The sequence below is a fragment of the Rhinopithecus bieti genome, unplaced genomic scaffold (assembly GCF_001698545.2).
Source record: "Rhinopithecus bieti isolate Rb0 unplaced genomic scaffold, ASM169854v2 scaffold_61117, whole genome shotgun sequence".
Lineage (NCBI taxonomy): Eukaryota > Metazoa > Chordata > Mammalia > Primates > Cercopithecidae > Rhinopithecus > Rhinopithecus bieti.
The window spans coordinates 2093802-2117757 of record NW_016824934.1 but is presented as its reverse complement, the minus strand read 5'-3'; the positions used below and the strand labels follow the sequence as shown (position 1 = coordinate 2117757).

At 48.4% G+C, this 23956-nt stretch overlaps 1 protein-coding gene and 1 pseudogene across 2 annotated transcripts; one reads left to right on the top strand and one right to left on the bottom strand.

The window, feature by feature from the left end:
* Positions 1–6: 6 nt before the first annotated feature.
* SIX2 (SIX homeobox 2) lies at positions 7–4090 on the top strand. 2 transcript variants are annotated; one of them, XM_017862696.1, is made up of 2 exons: positions 7–708; positions 2784–4090. In XM_017862696.1, exons 1-2 carry the CDS (start codon positions 149–151, stop codon positions 3094–3096), a joined length of 873 nt encoding a protein of 290 aa, XP_017718185.1. In that variant the 5' UTR covers positions 7–148; the 3' UTR covers positions 3097–4090. The 2 variants fall into 2 exon arrangements, with proteins under 2 accessions (XP_017718185.1, XP_017718184.1); XM_017862695.1 differs by having other exon boundaries at positions 7–714.
* An 8521-nt stretch (positions 4091–12611) lies between these two features.
* LOC108522478 (keratinocyte-associated protein 2-like) overlaps positions 12612–23956 on the bottom strand; it is a 16143-nt pseudogene continuing 4798 nt past the window's right edge.

Below are 23956 nucleotides of genomic sequence, written 5' to 3'. Positions count from 1 at the left end.
TGACTCGGGGCTCACCAGGGGCCAGCGCCGGGTCACGGGGCCCTCCCCGCCCGCCTCTCGGCCCGGACGGCCCGGCGGGGAAGCTTCCATGCGGGACCGCGCGGCGCGGTGAGGGCGCGCGCGGGCGGGCGCGGACGCAGCTGGCACCATGTCCATGCTGCCCACCTTCGGCTTCACGCAGGAGCAAGTGGCGTGCGTGTGCGAGGTGCTGCAGCAGGGCGGCAACATCGAGCGGCTGGGCCGCTTCCTGTGGTCGCTGCCCGCCTGCGAGCACCTCCACAAGAATGAAAGCGTGCTCAAGGCTAAGGCCGTGGTGGCCTTCCACCGCGGCAACTTCCGCGAGCTCTACAAGATCCTGGAGAGCCACCAGTTCTCGCCGCACAACCACGCCAAGCTGCAGCAGCTGTGGCTCAAGGCACACTACATCGAGGCGGAGAAGCTGCGCGGCCGACCCCTGGGCGCCGTGGGCAAATACCGTGTGCGCCGCAAATTCCCGCTGCCGCGCTCCATCTGGGACGGCGAGGAGACCAGCTACTGCTTCAAGGAAAAGAGTCGCAGCGTGCTGCGCGAGTGGTACGCCCACAACCCCTACCCTTCACCCCGCGAGAAGCGCGAGCTTGCGGAGGCCACGGGCCTCACCACCACACAGGTCAGCAACTGGTTCAAGAACCGGCGGCAGCGCGACCGGGCGGCCGAGGCCAAGGAAAGGTACGAGTAAGTAGACCTTCTTCGGCGCCGGCTCCCCGGGGCCCAAGGGAGGGGTTCGCAGGGCTTCTGCCCGTTCCCCGGAGAGGCCTAAACTGGGCCCCCAGGCCCAGCCACAGCCCAGCTGCAGCCCGGCCTGACTCGGACGATGCTTAGGCCTTTCTATGCCGGAGACCCGGCGAGCAGGGATTTGTCTAAAGCGGGCAGAGCAATTCAGGAAGTTGTCAACTAACCACTCGGTCGCTACAGGAAAAGGGTGGAGAAGTAGAGAGCTTCGGAGCAGTGCAGGACTGTAGGCCTGGATCCCCTGTGAAGCAGGCACAGTAGGTCTGGTCATCCTCAGAATGGAGGGGTTTGGGCCCAGGTGAAAGCAGATTTTGCGGATTTCTTGCTGGTGGTGCTTCCCGGCAATTCCCCCCAGCCTTACTCAGCTCCAGACCAAAGTGTGATGGGGTCGGGACTGGGACTGGGACTGGAACTTCCCTAGTTTGACCTGGATAGGGAAAAGCCTGGCCATGAATTTTCTTCGTCAGATGTGGGAGTTGATGGCGGGTCCTTTATCCCCTTAGAAAGGATCCAGAGGTGAAAGGGAGGAAGTGTCAGTTCTGGGAGAGAAGAGATACATGCCCTGTTTTCTGCCTTGCTAGAGATAGCCGTCCTTCCCTGGCACTCCAGGCCCTTGATGCCGCTCTCCTTGGGCCCTACCTCTGATGGATAGGTCAGAATGTCTGCAGTGAGCTGAGAGCCACAGAGGGGCTGGGAGTTGGATGTCCTCAGGTAAACCAGGACTTCCTGAACCAGCCTAAAGGTTGATCATTAGGCCCTTACCACTACCTGTCCTATAACCCCTCAGGACCCCAAATCTGGAGAGAAACTGATTATGGGAACAGAATCCAGACTGGAGTAAGAGGAAAACAGGACACCTGGGGTTGGCGATATGGGGTGTGTTCCACCCTGAGTTTGAATGATCAGGGTCAGAGGTGGGCGTGCTGAACCAGAAACATCTTAGGGGGAGTGCTGCACGCTCAGATACTCCCAGGTATCTGAGACCCTGAGGTTGGAGTATCCACAATGGTGAGGTCTCAGCTGCCAGCCCTGTGGGAAGTTCCCTCCCAGGAAAGCAGAAAGAAAAGCCCTCCTGGAAGCTGGTGACAAGAGATCATATCCAGGATTTTAAATATCCAAATCTGGGGAGGACCTGTCAGTCAAAGGCATAGAAGGAGGTGGGTTCTCTCTGCTGGGACCCCTCCATGCAAACTGGCATGTGTTCAGACTCCTGAAAACCTGGGTTCTCAGACCAGGCCCCAGATGAGAGCTGCAGATTCCCGGAGTGGCTGGTTACAATGGAAAAGTCTCGGCCTTCTCCCAGGGGCTGCCCTTTATCCCCCAAGCTTCTGGTCCCCCAGTTGATGTTTTCACTGTACCACCATGGAAAGGGAGTCCTCTATCCTTGGACCCTTGTCTCTAGGCCCAGCAAGGAGAGCCCTCACAGGGCTGCCCAGTTTGGAGCTACAGGGAAAGAACGCTTAGCCCCAGGATCCTATCTCCCAGCCAGGGGTCTCCCTCGGGCAGAAAAAGCAAACGGAAATGAAGGCTTGTGAGGGGCCCTAAATCCCTTAACCTGGGACCCAGGGTTCCTTAACCTCCTAGCCCCACGTCTACACAGCAAACCTGGCTTGAGGAGCCTAGAGTGATCTGAAAATCCAGGCATTATCTCCTCCTCCCTGCTCACCCCACAACTTCAGGGAACCCTGTTTGCCTGCCCCTCTGTTCCTGAAAAGAAATATTGGGAAGGAGGAAAAGAGGAAATACAGAAAAGATATTGATGAGATTGAGAGCATGAGAGGTGGGGACGATAAGGGGAGAGGGGCAAGAGAAATTGGGTGTTGAGAGATGAAGAGAATGGGCAGAAAGAACCCAGACCAGATCAAGGAAATGGTAGAAACCGAAAACACCCGCAGGCCACAAGCCTGGGATCTGTCTCCTGAGGCTGGTGGCTGGCTCTGACTGCGACTGAGATGGCTCTGGGTGGTCTCGATGTCCCTGCTGACCCCGCTGCTTTGCTCCCACACTTGCAGGGAGAACAACGAGAACTCCAATTCTAACAGCCACAACCCTCTGAATGGCAGCGGCAAGTCGGTGTTAGGCAGCTCGGAGGACGAGAAGACTCCATCCGGGACGCCAGACCACTCATCCAGCCCGGCACTGCTGCTCAGCCCACCGCCACCTGGGCTGCCGTCCCTGCACAGCCTGGGCCACCCTCCGGGCCCCAGCGCAGTGCCAGTGCCGGTGCCAGGCGGAGGTGGAGCGGACCCACTGCAACACCACCATGGCCTGCAGGACTCCATCCTTAACCCCATGTCAGCCAACCTCGTGGACCTGGGCTCCTAGAACCCGTTTGCCTTGATGAGCTTGCCTTTTGTGGCTTGACACTGGGGACCTGAGAGTGGCAGTGTCCAGGGGCGCCCCGCCCCTGCGGCCCCACCAGGTACTGAAAGACCCGCAGGCTGAGCGGGTAGAACAACCGGGTAGGGCGGATAGCTGTCTATGTTGGTCCTTGTTTGGGATTTATTTTCAACAAGTTACTTTTGGGATCCTTTTGGGGCTGGAGACTGGGTCTTAAACCACAGAAGGGAATAAATTATATACCACTGTCATTCTCTCTCTCCCTCTGTCTCTTCCTTTCTTTTCCCCTCTCTTGCCTTGCCTTTTCCCCCTTTCCTCTTCCTTTCCCTTCCTTCTCTTCTCCTTTTTCTGCTTTCTCTCTGTCTTCCTCTCTTTGTATTGCTTGTCTCTTTTCTTCTAGATTTCTGGCTTGCCACTGTTCACTCTCTCCTTCTGTCTCTCCCTCTCTGTTTCTCCCCTCTTCTCTCCTGCCAGTCTCTTGTATTCTGTGTCCTGGTCCCTCCATCTGTACAACCCCTGTCCTTCTCCTCCTGTCCGGTGGTCTATCTGCCCCCATCTCTGGCCCTGGCTTTACCGGAGTCGGCGGTGGGAGAGGGAAGAGGAGAGAAAAGAAAGGGCCTTTGAACCTAGGCCATCTCCAGAGGCCCTTTCCCTTGCCCCTGTGGGTCTGTGGGAGCTGCAGGTGTCAGCTTTTCGCCTAGTAACTTAAATGAGAGAGAAAGGGCAGCGCCACAGAAGCACCTAAACGCCGCCTCGTCGTCCGCCCCTCGTCCTTGTCTCTTGGCGAGGCCCCGCCACACCGCTCTCTTCCTCCCGGGACTGTGGCCACAGCGCTCCCGGCTGAGCGCGTCCCCCTCGCCCCGGCCGCCGACTTGCCGTCTCCCCGTAATGCCCTCATGTGAATGTTCTTCGGGAAATATTTCTGCTTTTATTTTATAATAAAATTAGAAATCATAAATATATAAATTGTTATATGCCACAAGGCCCGCGGGCCGGGAGTGCCGCAGTGTCTGATTTCCCTACCAAGACTCGACACCCTGGGTGGGCCGTTCTGGTTGGCGATGCTCTCTGGTAAGTCCCGAAAACAGCGAGACGCCTTCCCACACACACGACGTGTGTCAGTCGCTAGGTGAAGGCACTGAAATTCCTGAAACACCCCCCTCCCTTTTCCTGGCTGGGAAAACTCCCTGCAGAAGCGAGGGGCAGCCTGCTCCCCTCCCCACACCAGCGACGCGCAGAGCCCTTGCCAGCCTCTTTCTTCACCTCGAGGTCGAAGTGGAAGACGAGAGAGCTTGTGCCGAGGGCAGGTAGTGCCTTCGAGGATGCCAAAGCTGGGGAAGAAATTGGGCAGCAGAAGTTTCCTGCCGCGCGTACTCCGAGAGTTGCAGTCTCCGAGACCGGGCGCGATGCGCTGCGCGATTTGCCCGTCCCAGGCTCAGACCCCCAGACCTAAGCTCCAGAGGCGCAGCCCCGGTGCTGCGTGTGGCTGTGGAGCAAAGGTCTTCGAGCTCGGAAACCTGCTTCTGTGGATTTGCAGTGGAACTGAAGGGTCAGGGAAGGAGGGAAATCGGGCTCTGGGCGGCCAGGCCGGCGGGCGCCTCGGTTCTCCTGTTTCTCCCTTTCTCTGTCCCTCTCTGTTTCTCTCCTCTTCTCTCCTGCCAGTCTTTTGTACTCTGTGTCCTGGTCTCTCCATCTGTACCCCTGTCCTTCTCCTCCTGTCTGGTGGTCTATCTGCCCCTACCTCAGCCCTCGCTTCCCGGGAGTGAGGGGTGGGAGAGAGAAGAGGAGAGAAAAGACAGGGGTCAGACCGAGCTGGCGGTTCCGGCTCCGCCCATGGGGCGCCTGGGTGCTTCCGTGGCTATCAATTAACCTGCAGCGCCCCCTCCTCTCTGGAGTGCCAGCCCCCTGTTTAAACGACGCATCTGAACCAGTCCGGGCAGATCCGAAGTGGGCAGGACTCCTAGAGGAAGACGTTGAGGCTTTCCCTTCTTGGGTCGCAGTGGCTGTAGGTACTCACCGCGTCCCTCCGCAACCAGGGTACCGCTGCTGAGCGGAAGGGAGGGGATGAGGCGCTCGTGGCGCCCGGAGTTCCCAGAGCACTGTGTCCTCTAGGGGCTTTCCTTTCAGCGTTTTCTGGTAAAACTGGGATAAAATCAGAACACCCTTTCGCTTGGACTTTGTAAGCAACAAGGATTCCTTCCTAGTTGAGATTGGAGCGGCTGCAGGCTGTTAGGCCGGCTAACTTGGCGCGGGAGCCTGCACCTGGGTCTTGGATCTGTGCAGGCCTGGAGGTCAAGGGGCTACCCGAGAGGCTGGGACTGCAGGGAGTGGCTGCAGTCCTCCGCCTGGGGTCGCACAATGCGCCCCTCCACCTTTGCACCCCAAGAGGAATTCCAGTCAAGGCAGCTCCTGCGGCCTCTACTGGAAGCTCCGCTCTCGTGGATAGCTCAGGTCCTCCTGGGTACTGGTCTGTGTTTCTAAGGCCTGAGTGGGCCCAACTTCTGATGACTGACAGGGTGAATGGCAGGCTGCTGCCTGAACGTCCCCAAAGACTCAAGAGATGCCTGAAGCCACCTTGGGACAGCCTAGCCAGTCACACAGGACTTGGTGATGTCCTGTGAGGTGCCAGAGCCAACTCTTCTATGTACTTACTTCTAGGGAGGAAGCAAACAGTAGCCTCTGTATCCTGTCTCACCCCTGCCCATCCCCCATTTTCCAATCTCACACTCACAGGAAAACAGGCTCTATACCAGCTTTCACAAAGATGGGAACATACACATTTAACATTAATTAAACTCAAGATTATTGAGAGCCTGCTATGTGCCAGGCATGGTAGACAACACCAAATCCCCTCACCCTCTCACACAGCCACCACTCAGGGAAACATACAGACTCTGTCACACACATGTTCACCCCTGCACACATTAGCACAACAGACCCTCCGCCCATTTTCAGACACACAAACACATCCTCAGGCACTCTCCCACACTGATATATATGGGAGAGACTTGCACAAATGAACCCTTCCTCATGCCTGTGCCCACACACACACACACATAATGCTTCTCCACAGAAGCACACAAACCCACAGCCACACACTGGTGCCCTGGCTAAGCAACCAGTCCCTGCCCATCAACCTGCTAGGACAAGACCCAGCTGTGCAGCATGGATTGCTGGGAAGGCCTTGACACCTGGCTGCTTGATCCCAGAGAAAGAGATGGCCCCAGGGCTGAGGTGGCAGCTGCTGAGGGATGCACCCCAGGCACTATCTCAGCCAGCCCAGGTGGGATGTCAGGAGTTTGCCTGGAGTTTTCACCTGCCGGTAGGGGACGGGGTGCCAGTCCCTGGCTTTACTCTGGAAAATGAATCCCAGCATAGGGGTGCTACTTGTTGCAACTCCCCTCTTTTCCTTCCTCTTGGAAAGCTAACCACAAAAATACTTAAATAAATAAAATTTTTAAAATGTTTAAACGGACAGGCGGGTACTACATGGAAGTTCTGAAAATAAATTTGAAAGCTACTCACCCGCTGCATAAATCTATACAAGCTGGTCCTCAGTTCCTCACGTGGGAAGACCGAGCTGCTGCTGTCCTGACCTGTTCACACAGATGTTGCTTGGTGATTACAACCACTCCCTGTCCGGTGTCCCTACTGAGTAGGATTCCCAGTGGCTTGTCACCTCTCTGCCACCCTCCACCCCCCTCACCCTGTAGCAGTCACGGAAGCCACCAGTTTTGCTCCAGCCACCTCAAGTGACCAAGTGACTGGGAGTGCCCAATCTTCTTTTCTGTGTCTCTGATTGCATTTGCTACAAGACACCCTTCATTTGTTCCCAAGCAGGTCCCATGCCCATGGGGCCCTTCAGGGTGAAACCCCATGAAGAAATAAAATCCAGCCCTAGGGGCAGCTGGCTAGACCAGAGAAGGGAAACCTGCTTGGGGTCATAAAAACCCCGGGCTACAAGGGGCAGAGGAGAGTATGTGGAGCTTGCAGTGTGTCCCTGTCAGTCTCCTCCCCACCCCGACCCCAGAGCCCTGCTGACCCTCTCCAGAACTCAAATCCCTACCCCAAATTGTACCTTGAGGGAGTGATGCCTGCCTGGGGAGCAGGTGGTGACATTGCATTGCACCAGGAAAAGTTAAACAGAGCCAGGGCAATCTGGTGAGAGAACAGGGCTACTCAATGCTTGGTTATCTTTAGTCGTTGTAGGAAATACAATTTTGGCGAATGAAAAAGGCAGGACCAGCATCCTGGGAATTTGGCCTCCACAACCTCCTAGGACCCATCTTCTGCCGAAATCCGCCAAGGCGCTGGGACAGAAGTAAATGTTTTCGTGAGGGATGGTTGAAGAAAAACCGAAGAGGAGAGGACTTTTGACTGGGCCCCTTCCTTTTTCATCGTGCTCCCATCCTAGCACTAAGACTTCAGTCCTCTGGGCCCTCAAAGCTGCCTAGGAAACGCTGGAGGGGCAGGTAGACACAGTGAGTGTGTACTGGAAGATGTGAGCTGACGTGAGAGAAAAAGTGTGCACCGTGAGAGGGTGAAAAAACGCCCCGATGAGCGCCGAGGGGGTAGACGTGCACCTCGGGAGGGCGGCAGTGCTTTAGTACACAGGTGTAAGGGTGAGCCCAGAAGCCCAGGAGCCCATCAAGCGCCCGGCGGAGTCAGGAAAGTCGGGCTGAACCTCAGGGCTCAGGCACCTAAGTGAATGCGCCGGGGCTAGAGGAGGACCAGCCTCTGCATTCCTGCCGCTTGAACCCACCCCAGCGCGGGTTGGTGCTCATTCCTGGAGCCGCTGCCGGCAGCCGGCTGGTGAGCAGAAAGGAAAGGAGGAACTCCCGGTCGTGGCGATCGGGGACCAGGTGACCGAGCCGAGACTGGTCCTGAAAGACCTCGTGTCCGGGTGTCAGGGTCAAGGTTCCGAGCGACCTCGCGGGAGTCTCTTTTGGAAACTCCGCGGGTGCCTGTGCGGCTGGAACTCGGAAAGGGTTTCTCCTGGGTTGCAGGATGGAATTGAAGTGCGAAGAGGTAGATTGGGTGCCCTCGTATGGGGTGTCTTCCACGCCGTTTCCCCACAATCTCGGCGGCAGGGCAGCTCCCTCGCCTGGCAGATGCCCGCCCCAGGCCGCCCCGCAGTGGAGAAAGTCTCTGTAGCACCGCTGGCGATGGGTCGGAAGAAGGCCTGTCGCCTCGCCAGACCCGAGAGACGTCCCCAGCTGCCCTAGAGAACTCTTTCTTGGAAGGACCCACAAATCGGAGAGGCTGGCACAAAGGCGGACATGAGACTAAATCAAGAGCTAGCAGCGGCCCAGCCTACCTTGAGCACGAAGCGCGTCCTCCCTCCCTAAGTACCGGGTACCGACTTCACCGCAGGCCGGCTCCGGTAGGGATACAGGGCTCCGCCTGCTCTAGGCGACCTAGGCCTCCAAAGACCGCAGTGCCGCAACTCCCACTTTCCCCAGCGACAGCTGCTTTCCAGGGAGAGTAACCAACGCACTGCTCGGGGTAATGCGAGGTTCTGGGCCCTGAGGTCAGGGGAGCTTGGTACCTTAGGACTGGTCAGCCTGATTCCCTTCGCCTGTTGAGCCGGCGGCCTGGCCGTAGGACAGAGGCTTGCGACCCAGGACACTTGAGCTGCCCGGCGGGCGACAAAGCCATCTGCAACTCTGTCATTCCTGGTAGCCCTTAGACTCAGAAGACTCCACCACTGCCGATCCAGGGCCCCCAGGCCCACATCCAGGATTCTGTAGTCCTGTGGGGGAGCGCTGTCTGGGCTGCTCCAGCCGGAGAGTCAGATTTAAGCTACCCGAGATCGTCTAAAGAGTAACCGGTCTGTGGGGCAGGAGGGTAAGAGCAGCCACAGGGCGGACCTTTCAGAGCTGCCAGCCCTCGATTTCCTTCCTCCAGGGCTTTACCAAGAACCCATGTCCGCCCAGCAAGGTGCTCTCACTTGCTCAAAAGCTCATTGTCAGCAGGAATTTTCCCAGTAACTTGCCATGGGCCATAGAGACACTGCTCATTGGTGACTTCTGGACCCCCGGAGTAACAGATAGTGACTACCATTTCTTTCTTTTTTGTTGGAGATAGGGTCTTGCTCTATTGCCCAGGCTGAGGTGCAGTGGTGTGATCATAGCTGACTCAAACTCCTGGGCTCAAATGATCCACCCTGCCTCAGTCTCCCCAGCAGCTAGGACTACTGGCGCATGACCACGCTTGGCTAATTTTTTTAGTTTTTGTAGAGATGGGATCTCCTTACATTGCCTACCCTGATTTTGAACTCCTGGGCTCAAACAATCCTCCTGCCAGCCTCCCAAAGTGCTGGGATTATGAGGGTGAGCCACTGCACCTGGACTATAACTACCATTTATTGAACATATACTATGTGCATAGAGCACTTTAAACACCTGGTATCTGTTTAATTCTCACAGAGCCCATACAAATAAATTATTATTACCAGTATAAGAAATGAAGGTGCCAGGTTCAGGAACTTGCTGGAGTTACACATTAATTACAGCAGCAGGGTGGGCATTTGAACTCAGTCTCAGAGTTTGCAGCCACTTTCTTCCCAGGATGCCGACTGCCTGTGAGTGAGCCCAGTGCTTGAGATTGGACCCTCACATGGTCCAGGAGCTCTGGATAGCAGGGAGCTATCACCGTGTGGTGACTCTCACGGCGCGGGGGTGGTGGGGGGATCGGACAGCTCTTAGGTGTGGAGAGAGAACACAGGGCTACTCAATCCTCAGTCCTTGTAGGAAATACAGTTTTGGCCAATGAAAAAGGCAAGGACCAGCAGCTCCGGGGCCATGTGAAACATAGACTGAGTGGTGGTAACAGAACTCACAGCCTCAGTGATCAGCTTAAATAGCTTAAATCCTGTGAAAGAGTTTATATCCTCAACAATTGACAAAATTACTGTTTCCTCACTTGCCCTCTACTGTGTAGATGTGACTCACGGTCCAGCAGCCCAGAGGTGGTTTCTACCAGTGCTGGCTATTCCAGAGTAAAAGTAGAACCGTGGAACCCCAGGGTCAGCCTGCTGCTGTCTCCCTCTTTGCCCTCCTTCTTCAACCCCTGCCTGGTCTCAGCCACTCAGCTCAGGAAGATGAGGCTGAGGCTGATACAAGGACCCTGAGGGCTGAGACATTAGTCCTTGTGGGATGTCCTCCTCTCCCCACTGCACCCCATTAATCCCACACTGGTGGGTTGGGGGCAAAGCTCTCTGTCTGGGGGCCGTTATATTAAAGCATCATTCCAGTCACTCTGGTTTACCACTGCAGAGCAAGGAGGCCAGGGAGGGAGGAGGAACCCAGACCCTGCTCTCTAAAGACCAGAACAGAGCTGGCCATCTCTGCTACCCCACCCTCATACAGGCCCCACTGGAAGCCCTCATCCCCTTCTCCACCTGCAGAGATATTGGTGGTACAAGCTCTCTGATTTCACCAGAGCTAGATGATTCTATCAGTTTTAAAATAAAGTGTATGAAATAGGCTATTGTCCTGTGAGGCAAAGCTTTTGGTGACCCTGGAAAGCCACTACGAACTGATGAAGGAGGTCACCCATCCAAGTCTAGGGAAGTGAGCTAAACTTAAGGAGATAAACCCAGAAGTGTGAGTACTCCTCCTATTTCCTTCCAGGGAAGAGCCCTGGCCCTGATGGGGTGAGGAAGGTGGCCAGAGGGAATTAGAAAAGCAGAGAAGGTGAAGCTGAATCATTTCTAAAAGCAAAGTAATATGAATAGCTCCTAGCATTCTTTATATAGTACTTTGAAGAATTTCAATGGTTTCACAAAATTCTCATTACTTAATATTCACAATTATATAGGTAGGCAGGAAAGTAATTCTGATCTACATTTGGCAGATGAGGAACTGAGGCTCAAGATGTTACGTGTGCCTCTCCTGAGGTCCCAGAGCTAATGGAGGCTCTTTCTTCTACACCCTATTGTTGAGGTGACTTGTTAAGTTTTGGGGAAAGAGCAAATACCAAACCAGCCCAAAGAATAAAGATTGCTCCCCTGGGATTGGGGGAAGGATGTGGAGAGATGGCAGCCACCATGGAGGTCTAGATGATGCCACAGAGACTTAAAGTAAAAGTATCTCAAAATCAGAACAATCTGCCTCTGAAATTACTAAAAGGAATGCCTGAGGCCATTTCCATACAAGGGAAGCTTGAGGAAGTGGATAGAACTGAGAACCAGAGCTTTGTTCTGTCACTGGACTCGAGACCTGTCTGTTAAAGCTTTCAGCCAATGAACTTGGAGCCAGAGATTTTCTTAGAAGGTGAAAGTTTTTTGTAAGTGATGCCCAAAGAGCTGTAGGTTTTGTAACTGGAGAAAACAAGAAGGGACTCAAGGCTTTTGTTTAATCTGAAAGCCTAGACCCTGATTAGACCCTGATGTTGGTCTGGAGCCTTAGGTGTAGAAGTCAAGAATCTTTTTTTTTTTTTTTTTTTTTTTTTTTTTGTTTTTTTTAAGGCAGAGTCTCACTCTGTCACCCAGGCTGGAGTGTAGTGGTACAATCTCGGCTCACTGCAACCTCCACCACCTCCTGGGTTCAAACGATTCTCCTGCCTCAGCCCCCTGAGTAGCTGGGATTACAGGCATGCGCCACCATGCTCAACTAATTTTTATGTTTTTAGTAGAGATGGGATTTCACCATGTTGGTCAGGCTGGTCTCGAACTCCTGACCTCAGGTGATCCGCCCATCTCCACCTCCCAAAGTGCTAGGATTACAGGTGTGAGCCACCGTGCCCAGCTGAGAATCACTCTATAATGTATTTATTATTCCTTAAAGGAGTAGGTAAATCAATTGCCCTGAAAGGTGAATAATATCCAATGGCAATGGGAAGGGAATTAGGGACAAGGAATGAGTGAAAATCAGAGTGATGACAAAGGGTGAAGGAGGTGAGAGTCCAGGATATCTGGAGCCAAGACACAAACTTGGAGTCAGGCAGGTGTTAGCCGGCAGCACCTTCCTCCCTAGAGACCAGGAAGGAGCCAGGGAAGGCACAAACGTGTAGCACCACATCACCTAGAGACAACTAAGATGTGTTGGGCACGAAACCAGAGACCAGGAAAGACTAAAATCCCACCATACCTAGTAGCATGTCAACAAAAACCTATCTCAAACTCAAAATCTGCCCAACACAGGTCAGCTTCAACCCAGATGTAGCTGAGGCAAAGAACAGGAAAAGAGACTACATAAGGTGTCACCGTAACAAATAAATTCCAAAACATAAGCTTATTTATCACCCACCCAAAAGTTTAAAGGAGTGCTTCCAGTCAGCAGGTGGCTTCCCACAGGGAGATTTGAGGACCCAGGCTCTTATATCAAATGGTTCCATCCTCACCTACGACCTTAGAATCCTTTGCACTTAGTTACTGGATAAGTAAGGAGTGTGGAGGACAGGCATGGGAGGTGTGAGGTGGGGGCCGGCTTAGAAGTGGTACACTTTACTTTTTTTTTTTTTTTTAACAAAGAATCAACTTTATTGAACATTCAGGGTCAATTTCTCTTCTTGCTCTTGCCTGTGACCTTGGCTGGTGTGAGGACTGGAGCTGCTGCCTGATGGAAAGTGGAGGAGATCTTGTTAATGTAGCACAGACCAACCACGGAGAAGATGAAGCAGGTGGTGACACAAACTCAGTGGATGAGGCCAGATGCAAAGAGAGCCAACAGGAGGAACAGGAGAATCTCAGGGAAGGTCTTTGCTTGGGATCCTTTGCCAAACACAAGATTCTCCAGAATCTTGAAGGCAGTGAGGGAGAACACGAAGAGACGTGAGCCAAGCAGGCCGTCCTGGATGGTAAGCCACTCGGTGGAGGCCAGCTGATGGCTGCACATTTGCATCCCAGTGAAGAGGAGCAGGGACAGGAGGGAGGAGATCACCAGTGAGGTGCCTGTACCCACCACCATCATGCCCTGCATGTGAGTCAAATCGGCGCCTCCGGCCAAGAAAAGGGTACTTTTATTCAACTGGCTGGAGCTTAGTCACATGACCAGCCAACTGCAAGGGAAACTGGAAAATGGAGCTACCTGTGTGACCAAGGAAAAACATCCCAGGAAAAGGATTTACTGAGTGTGTACGAAATGTTAGTCAGTTCTCAGTGATTTTAGAACAGAAGCAACTGTGCTCTGTAAATTTCCTTTTTCTATGTATGTGTAGTTATTGGTGTTGCTGTTTTTACTATCATGGTGTTTGCACAGTGTTTGGGGGATTGTATTTTGTTTGTTTTGCTTTGGGGTGGGTTTTTTTTTTTTTCTTTCTTATCTTGTTTTTTTCTGTAGTGAAGAATGTACGTAGAGGTACTGCATGAGATCCAATTCCTACAAGTGACCACAAGTCATTTCATTTCCTCATTGTTGCATAGTATAATAATTTGGGCAAGTTGCAGCTGGAAGTAATTTTTTTAAAAAAAACCCAAATGAGAGGTCTCAAGCAAAATAGAAGATTATTTCTCCCACACATTAAAGTCTAGGTAGGCAATCTAGGCTTGGTGCAAAGTCAAGCTCCTCCTACTTAGTTGCTCCACTGTGTATAACCTCAATCTCATGTCCCAAGATGGCACTAGGAAGGACTGAAGAAAAAGGTAAAGTCACATGCATTGTCTCTTAAGTAAGATTCCTAGAAGCTGCTATAAAACATCCCATTGTCCAGAACCTAGCCACAGGATCACACTACACTTACAGGAAGACTGAAATATGGGCTTTATCTGGGACAACCATGTATTAATACAACTAAAGTCCAGCAGTTCTGTTGCTGAAGAAGGAAAGAACATTGTGTCTGAACTCATGGGAATTGAACTTGGTTATCTCCAAGGACCTTTACTGATGTTCTGAGTTTCTATAAAACCAATAACACAAACAACAAAAACTAGCAAACTAGCAAATTTAAATTTTTTAAAGTTGCTTTAAAAAAACAGCACTATAGCAATTTGTTGACAATAACCCATGGCTAATTTATTTGTAAAGTTTAAAATCACATCAAAAAGAATATCTCCAAATACATATAATGTAGTTTCAGAATTCTAACCACTGAATTTCCTTAGAGTGGGACAATTGTTAATTATTTTCCCATGTGGTCATGTGACAATATTTTCTGCAAATGTGGAGAAATATTGGGGGGATCTGTAACCTCTTTCATTGCTAATAAAATAGTAAAGTCTGCAGAAAAATTCCTGTTAACTAGCTGTGCAACTATGGAAAAATCACCCCACTCCTTCATTCATTTATTCAACCTTTCCCTTGTTCATCTATCCCATAACTTAATAAATATTTTCTAAGTACCTGTCTGCTCAGTACCAGATATGAGGAAATAAACATCATTTTTCCATCTTCACTGGAAACAACTATAGTCTAGCATATGGCTGACCAACTACATGACCTTTCCCAGCCTCTTTTGCTGTTAAGTGTGGTCCTAGGACCATGTTTTTTCTAAAGAAATGTGAGTGGACACAATGCGAGCCACTTCAAGACCCAGCCCATAAGATCTCCCACCTGTGCTTCCCCATACTGCTTTTCCCTTTCCATTTCCTTGTTGAATGGCAAAAACCAGAGTCACCTTGGAAGTCATGCTTTGAAAATGGCAGTGCTATCGTTAGCCTGGGTCCCTAAATTACTACATGGAGTAGAGCACTGAGTGACCCCCCTCCCGCAACCTGGGATAGCTGTCCCAGATAAAGGAAGAGACAAACTGCTTTTGTGTTTGAGCCAACATGTTTTGGGATCTATTTGCTACAGTAATTTAGTCTAATTCAATTCCAGAGTATCACCAACCCCAGTAGGCACCAGTCACACTGTGCTTTATCTGCCCCTGGAGCACAACAGCCAAATTAATAAACTAGATAAATGTGATGTGCATTCTAGGCAGAGAGTCTCCAATGTAGATAGATGACTGGATCTGTGTCCTCATTTACAAAGTGGAAAGGCATCCTTTCCAACTCCAACATGTGTGATTCTCTGGGATAGACCACAGCAGGCAGCAGACTCTAAAAGAGTAAACTCTTCTGGAGTCAATGCTTTCAATGAGAATGTTCTTTTCCTGAAAGCCAGAGAGGGTAGCAGCCTGTCAAAGAGTCCTAGGAATTCTTTTCTTCATGATCGATGGAAATGGGGGAGTGGGGTAAACAGGAAGTGGGTATAGGGAGAGATCAACTGAGGCCAACACTTAAGGCTAATGGAAAAGATGAAATTCTGATTTACTCACAGAGCAACCTGCACACATCTCCCATCTTTATCTCATGGAGAGAGCACTAGATGGGGAACCAGGAGGTCTGGAATTTTACCTCCATCTTCACCTTCCTGTGCAACCTTAAGCAAGTCAGCAAACTCTATGAACTTCAGTTCCCTGATAATAATGGGAAAGAGGACTATCATAGCCTCTTATTTCATAGATGTGACAGAGGAAATATGATCACCATGGAAAGCAACCTAAAATCTTTGGAAGAAAGACCTTGAGAATGATCACATGGATAAAAGCATTGGTCCTTTAGAAGTCACATAAGTAGAGCAGTACTCACACTAACACACTAAATGCTGGGTTGGAGGATAATTAGTTAAACCTTTGAACTGCTGTGCTGGGATTTTAAAATGAGTTTTTTGGGGAAAATCCTCCAGTTTAATGGTAGTGAAAATGGCAGGAAAAGGAATTCCCAAAGCCCACCGTTCCATAAAGGCAACTTTTTTAATTAGCAAAAACTGTCAGAATCAACCTTTCTAAAACTCTGGAAACTAGATAAAAGCTTGCAGCAACCCAGGTGGCACTTATTCAAGAAGCCAGCTGAATCTCAGTAAGAACAAACAGCTTTGTGGCCTTTTGACTTACCCCTAGTCCCATCCCATGCTCACCATCTCAGCAGTAGTCTTGAAAATAATAGTCCACATCTTCAGAACTAATACAGGAGGGAGCAGACGGACCTCATTTACAAATTGTCCTTAGTTGATGGTGGTGGCTCCCGGAAGTCCTGTTGAAAAGATTTGATTTTATCTTGTCAGCCTGACTAAAAGTTGCCTTATGCCAAAGTCACTACCAAAGGGCATTTATCAATAACACTTACAGGCAAATGTTTTAGTCTCTGCTGCCTGAGGCAATGGATAACAGTTGGGCACACAATAGACTGACCCAAAAGCTTGGGAGGAAAGACTGGGGAGTAAGATGCTTTGGGAAATAAGAGTTTTGTAAAGATTCAATATATTCTTGGGAATCTAGAAGACCACGTGCATACCCAAAGTTGTGTGCATGCCCAGATAAGACCTGAGGAGGCTCTAAGCTCTTATCTCTGGTTGACCTTGAGGCTGTGCACAAGCAGAATGTAAAGGCAGTGTTGTTAAATTCCTATCTGATTGTTGAAGACATGCCCAACATACACACCTAATCCTTCTGCAAAGACTGGGTGTTTTTGTCATTGCCATTGTTCCAAGTGTTTAAGGAAATCTCTGTCTAATTAGCTGACTACTAAGCTAATGGAACAGAGACTTCAGTGGCCACATATGACAAAGAATACAGAATTTACTAAATTAGTTTAGAAAAGTCACTGAGCAAACAGCAACAATAGCAAATGCTAGAGGGGGGTAAAATCTGATTTCCAGAGTTGTCACATAATATTCAAAGTATCCAGTTTTAATTAAAAAATTACGAGGCACACAAAGAAATAAGAAAAATTTCCCACACACAGAAAAAATAGAATCAATAGAAACTGACCCTGAAGAAGCCCATACATTGGACTTACTAGATAAGGCCTTTGAGATCAGTTCAAAGAACTAAAGGAAACTCTGTTTAAAGAACTAAAGGAGGCCAGGGACAGTGGCTCATGCCTATAATCCTAGCACTTTGGAAGGATTGCTTGAACCCAGGAGTTTGAGACCAGTCTGGGCACCATAGTGAGGCTTCATCTCTATAAAAATAAGCAAATGAATAAATAAAATTTTTTTAAAAGAAGAACTAAAGGAAAGCATGAGAATGATATATCACCAAAATAGAAAATAGCAATAAAGAAATAGAAACTATAAAAAGGAACCAAATTGAAATTCTGGAGTTGGCTGGGCGTGCATGCCCGTAATCCCAGCACTTTGGGAGGTCGAGGTGGGTGGACCACCTGAGGTCAGGAGTTCGAGAGCAGCCTGGCCAACATGGGGAAACCCCGTCTCTACTAAAAATATAAAAAATTAGCTGGCCATAGTGGCGGGCACCTGTAATCCCAGCTACTCAGGAGGCTGATGGCAGGAGAATTGCTTGAACCCAGGAGGCAGAGGTTGCAGTGAGCTGAGGTGGTGCCACTGCACTCTGGCCTGGGCAACAAGAGCAAAACTCTGTCAAAAAAAAAAAAAAAATTCTAAAGTTGAAAAGTGCAGTAACTGAAAAGTTGTGCTAGAGGAATATAGCAGAAGATTTGATCTGGCAGACAAAGGAATGAGCAAACTTGAAGATAGGTCAGTTGAGATTATTTAGTCTAAGCAACAGAAAGAAAAAAGAATGAAGAAAAATTAACAGAACCTATGAGATTTGTGCGACATCATCGAGCATACCAGCATAAGCATAATGACAGTCCCAGAAGGAGAGAAGAGAAAGAAAGGGAAAGAAGGAAAAGAACATTTGATGAAATAATGAACAAAAACTTCCCAAATTTGATGAAAAGCATAAATGTACATATCCAAGAAACTCAATGAATTCCAAGCAGGAAAACCTCAAAGAGATCCATGATGATACATATTATAATCAAAGTGTTGCAAGATAAAGAGAGAATCTTGAAAACATCAACAAAGAAGCAACTCATCATGTACAAGGGACCCTCAACAAGATTAACAGCTGATTTCTGATCAGAAACCATGGAAGCCAACAGACAGTAGGATAACATATTCAAAGTGCTAGAAGAAAGAAAAATAAACACTTCTCAACTGAGATTCTACATCTAACAAAACCATCCTTCAGAAATGAAGGAGAAATTAGACATTCCCAGATAAAGTGAGTTTGCTGTCTGACAGTATTCTCAAGTGCTACCAAATGAGCCTCCAGTTTACACTGAATACTATTTTACAAAACCATGACTCTCCTACCAAGATGGGTAAAGGCCATGGGCCTCAGTTTGGTCATTGTCCTGAACTGCCAATTAGTAGTCACTAATCTTCACCCCCACCATTAGAGACGCCACTTTTGCCCCCACTCACCCCAAATACAAACAAACCCAGGGCTAGATTCAGAGGGACTGGCCCTTATACTCCTTTCCCAGATGTCCTAAAGGGCCATAAAAGGGCCCTGGAAAAAAAAAACAAACAAACATATAATCCACCTCTCAATTTTTCGGTTGAGAAAGCTAAGGTTCAGAGAGATGAAGTGATTTTCCTGAACCCACCCAGGTGGCTGGTTGTCCTAGCTCCACAGGCATTGTAGACCTCTCCTTCCTCCACCCTCTGTAATCATTTTTTAAATCAAGCTCAAATCTATATAGAAGAGATAGTTTAGTCAGACTTCTATGAAATATCAGAAGAAAGAAAAAAGGAGATGGAGAGAAGAGAACATGAAGACAGAGAAGGAAAAAACAGAATGAAGAGAAATGAAGAGACTAGGACAAAAAAAGGAAAGGAGAAAAGAAAAGGTTTACAGGAAAAAGAAGACAGAAGAGGAATCAAAAGGAATATAAGGTAGGAAGGAAAGGAAGATATAGGAGGAGTCAAAGTGAGGAGTCAGGAAGCCCAGGGATACCTGGATTTATCCATAATCAACTCACAGTTTTCCTAAATTGGAGGTGCCACATTCCCATACCTCAGAGAAGTTGCAAAGAAATGTCGCCTTCTTTTGCACCATGAAATATAGAGGTCAACATGAGAGGTAGAATCTCTTGGTGGCACAGGGTCTTGGCTCACAGAACCCTGGCCACATCCCTCTATACCTTCTTTTGCTGATTAACACTATCATGGTAGTTCCAAGGGCCAATTGAGGGCTTGACACTGGCCCAGCAATAAACTCTATGTTTGTTTCGGTTTTTGGTTTTGTTTCTGTTTTTTTGAGACAGTCTTACCTGGGCTGGAGCACAGTGGTGCCAGCACAGATCACTGCAGCCTCCACCTCCAGGGCTCAAGTGATCCTGCCATCACAGCCTTCTGAGTAGCCAGGACTACAGGCACACATCACCATGCCCAGCTAATTTTTTGTATGTTTTTGTAGAGATGAAGTTTTGCTATGTTCCCCAGGCTGGTTTCAAACTCAAGGCGATCCACCTGCCTTGGCCTCCCAAAGTGCTGGGATTACAGACGTTGAGTCACCATGCCCAGCCTTACCCTTGTTCTTATAACACAGCTAAAATTTTGCCAGAACTTCAAAAATGGTTCCTTGCAATATTCCCTGCTACCTTCTTGGTTCTGTGCCCACCTAGCTTCATCCTCCAATCTAGAGCCCTACAGCTGCCTCAGGCCACTACCCTGGTTTTGTTGCTCATCTAGACTTCTTCCCTTCCCTCTTGACAGTCCTTTGATTTGGGTAAAACCCAGAAATAAGATACCCTGGTAGGGTCATTTATACCAGATACCATTCCTTGACTTCTATCTCTTCCTAATAGCACACAGATTTTCCTTTGGCTACCCATCTCTCCCCCTTGCATAGCGGCCACGTAGGTTTGGCTGGTACTGACCCCAGCCCCAGCTTCAGGGGAAGATCCTAATTGTCTTACTACCAGCAATATAACTCCACCCCTCTTGCCACAGTAATTGCTTAAAAGGATGGTCATGTAACCCAGGCCTAGATCAACATGGCAGTCTGCACGCAGTCATGATTGGTTTAGGTTTGTTAAACCACAGAGAAGTGCAGAACTTATGGACCTGAGTCCATTAAAGGAAGAGAAGATTGCTTTCTCTCTCTGTTTTGACTGAGTGATATGAGGTTTGTGATCTGGAACTGCTGCAGTCATTTTGCTACCAAGAGGGAAGATAGCCTGAGGGCAAGGCCACCACACTGAGGAGGACTGACTTTTGAGAATTCTGGAGAAAGTAAGCCAGAGCCTTGATCCAATTACACTTGAAGGTTGCCCTACCTCTATATATTGCATGCATGTGAACCAAAAACATTTTCTAATCATTGGATATTCTGTTTCTTGGGACCAAAGGCATCCTACTGACACTACATTCCACTGGTATCAATCCTGTCAGAAATCACAGACCCTTACCCCATATTTCCTTTCATCAATGAAAGGGGTTTAATTTACCCAGGCTGACCTTCTGCAGAGTCCTGGGGGTGATGCTTCAAACAAATACCAACGGCAAACAGGGAATTTTATCCTAGAACAAGATCACTTGAATTCTTAGCTCTGATGCCTGCCAGCCAGTTTCCCAAGCCTGGAACCCTCCTAGGCAATGCTTCTGCCCCCATGCCCATTATTTATAAATATCCTACCCACTTCTGGAATATGCTATAGTCAGATACCATATGATGTGTAATGAGGGCATTGCTTACAAATGAGGACTTGGAAAATCCACATGTGGGATATTTAGTTTCTCAGTAATTGAGCAGGGATAATTACTTCATCTCCAAATCAGGAAAACAGAAGGAGATCTTTGATGAGATAGAAAAAAAGTGACAGAGGCTGGGCACAGTGGTTAATGCCTATAATCCCAGCACTTTGGGAGGCCGAGGCGAGCAGATCACTTGAGATCAGGAGTTCGAGATCAGCCTGGCCAACATGGTGAAACCCCATCTCTACTAAAAATACAAAAATCAGCTGGCGTGGTGGCAGGCACCTGTAATCCCAGCTACTCGTGAGGCTGAGACAGGAGAATTGCTTGAACTTAGGAGGTGGAGGTTGCAGTGAGCCAAGATCATGCCATTGGACTCCAGCCTGGGTGACAAGAGTGAAACTCCATTTCAAAAAAAACAAAAAAGAAAAGAAAAAAGAAAAAAGTGATAGAGGCTCAGTTATCATAGTGTTCTCTAAGAAGCAATCAGTATTAGCAACATAGTAGTCTGTTTTGCTGCTGTGTTCTATGAAGCTGATCTGGGAAGGGCTGTCTCCCTGCATTTCCTATGCCAGAGTGATGACTGACAGCTGGAGCTAGAGGCTAAGAGGAGGAAGAATTAAGAATTTGAGAGAAAAGCAGGGTGTAAAATATGGGGGGGAGTGGTAATGAGGAGGGAAGAAAATAAAAGATCAGAGAGAAGAAACTTCTTGATGCTCCTCTAAGGTGAATCCAGTATAGACCCATTAGATGACCCAAGGTGATAGGGTTTGGATCTGTGGCTCTGCCCAAATCTCATGTCAGATTGTAATCCTCAGTGTTGAAGGTGGGGCCTGGTGGGAGGTGCTTGGATCATGGGGGTGGATTTCTCATGAATGGTTTAGCACCATCTCCTTGGTGCTGTTCTCATGATACTGAACGAGTGAGTTCTCATGAGATCTTCTTGTTTAAAAGTGTGAAGAACCCCCACCCCTCGCTCCTGCTCCTGCCATGTGAGACACCTTACTCCCCCTTTGCCTTCTGTCATGATTAGAAACTTCCTGGGACCTCTCCAGAAGTAGAAGCCACTACGCTTCCTGTGCAACCTGCAGAACCGTGAGCCAATGAAACCTATTTTCTTTATACATTACCCAGTCTCAGGTATTTCCTTATAGCAGTGCAAAAATAGATTAATACACAAGGGGGGAAAGCAATAATTTTCATATTTCTTAGTTCTTTGTGTATGTGCTTGATAGGCTATTAGTATGACTTTCTTTCTGGCAATGAACTGCACCTTCCCACCTCATAGACTGCTGTTAGTCCCCTTTATTTAGTCTCCATTTCTTTCCTAATAATAAAACTTGCAATTTGTAGCTGGGTACAAGCTGCTCAAAATAGAACTACATTGTCTAGCCTCCCTTGCAGCTACATGTACCATGTAACGAAGTTTCAGCTAATAAATATAATTGGAAGTGTTGTATGCAAATTTCTAGAAGTGTTCTTCAAGGAAGGAGATTCCTTTCTTCTCCATTCCTCTTTCTTGATGATAGGAATACAGATATGATGACCAGAGCTTGCACAAACACCTTGGACCATGAGGCAGCATGCTAAAGTTGGTGGAGCAGCCAGACAGAAGGAGCCTGAAACTTACATGGTTCTGAGTAGCTATCTAGCCCTAGACTTCTGACTTCAGACTTCATTTAAGTAAAAGAGATAAACTCTGATCTTACTTTAGTTACCAATTTCTTGGGTTTTCTGACACATGTGCTTGCATCTAATTTGAACTTCAAAACTACTTTTCCATATTCAAAAAGCATAATCTTTATTCCTGGAACCCTACAGTCCTTTTATATGTGTAATTTGCATTTATTCTCTTAATATTTCCTTGGGGTATAGTATTAAGTCTGACCATTCTTATTTCAAAAAAGGACAGAAAAATTATATGACTCAATTGAAAGTACAGCCTAAGGCAATGAATGGGCTTAGCCAAGAAGGTGCAGTGCCTCGTTTCCCAGTGCATGCTGTTCCCACCAGAGGGTATTATAGAAAGGTACGGTGCAGTAGTACAGCTAGGCACTGGATGCAGGAAGTGTTAAGCCACATAGATCCCTAGATGAATCTGTGTGAACTCAGGAGGCTTCCAGAGATGTTCTCACTTTTAGTTCAGATTTTTATCAGGCTGGCTCTCTCAGGAAGAGCCAAGAAGCAGAAGAGGTATGTTTAAAACCCATGGCTGGTTTTTTTTTTTTTTTTCATAGCTAAGGAGGTGATAAGCTATTGAAAAACAGAGAGAGTTTAATTTCTCCACTTCCCAGTCTATGAATCAGTACCAGAAATATTTTACCTAATTTTATAAATAATCTGGAAGAATATGATGAAATCTCCAGATTTTCAGATGACACTATGCTCTTGAGGGAGTGAAGGACCAAAAGGATGTAAACAAATTCAGGAAGATCTCACAAAGGTTCGTGAGCAAAAGACTGTTAAACTGAGGAGATGGATAATAACTCACCTAAATGTGTGAGTTGGGAACTAAAGGTGAAGGCACAGAGATTATTCTTAGCTATTCTCCAAAGACATTAACTAATGAACTGGTGCAGTCAAGAAGTCCAATGCAATTCAATTGCACAACATTAATCAAGTGTCTATGATGTGTCAGGCATCATACTCAGTGCCAGTTTGCAAATATGTGCATAACGTGGGCTCTGCCATCATGGGGTGCATAGCCTATTTCCAAATATCAATAGGAAGGGGTTTGGAAATACTCTTCTTCCCTGTTCTCTGAAACACTGTGTGCAAAATGGATCACTATGCTCAAAGGAAACCATAACAGAGCTGGAGAAGTTCCAAATAAGAGGAAGAACAAGAGGGCAAGTGTCTGCCACCATGTACTTATTACATATGTCACCTCCTCTGTGAAGTCCTCCACGATTGATTCCCCCAGGTAGAATTGACTTACTTTTTTTTTTTTTTTTTCTTTGAGATGGAGTCTTACTCTGTCACCCAGGCTGGAGTGCAGTGGTACAGTCTTGGCTCACTGCAAGCTTCGTCTCCCAGGTTCACACAATTCTCCTGTCTCAGCCTCCCAAGTAGCTGGGACTACAGGCGCCCGCCACTGCGCCCAGCTAATTTTTTGCATTTTTAGTAGAGACGGGGTTTCATCATGTTAGCCAGGATGGTCTCGATCTCCTGACCTTGTGATCCACCCGCTGGGTGCTGGGATTACAGGTGTGAGCCACCACGCCCAGCCCGAATTGACTTACTTTTACTTGAGTGTTTCACAATACTTTGTGAACAATTCTATCATGACACTTTATTTCAAGTAATTTTATTATTTTATTTTATTTGTTATTATTATTATTATTATTATTATTATTATTATTATTATTTAGATGGAGTCTCACTCTATCACCCAAGCTGGAGTACAGTGG

Bases quoted from the DNA above. Each gene is read 5' to 3' on its own strand.
- SIX2 (XM_017862695.1), top strand. From the start codon at position 149: ATGTCCATGCTGCCCACCTTCGGCTTCACGCAGGAGCAAGTGGCGTGC. The intron at 715-2,783 runs GTAAGTAGACCT...CCACACTTGCAG, and splicing joins GAGGCCAAGGAAAGGTACGA to GGAGAACAACGAGAACTCCA.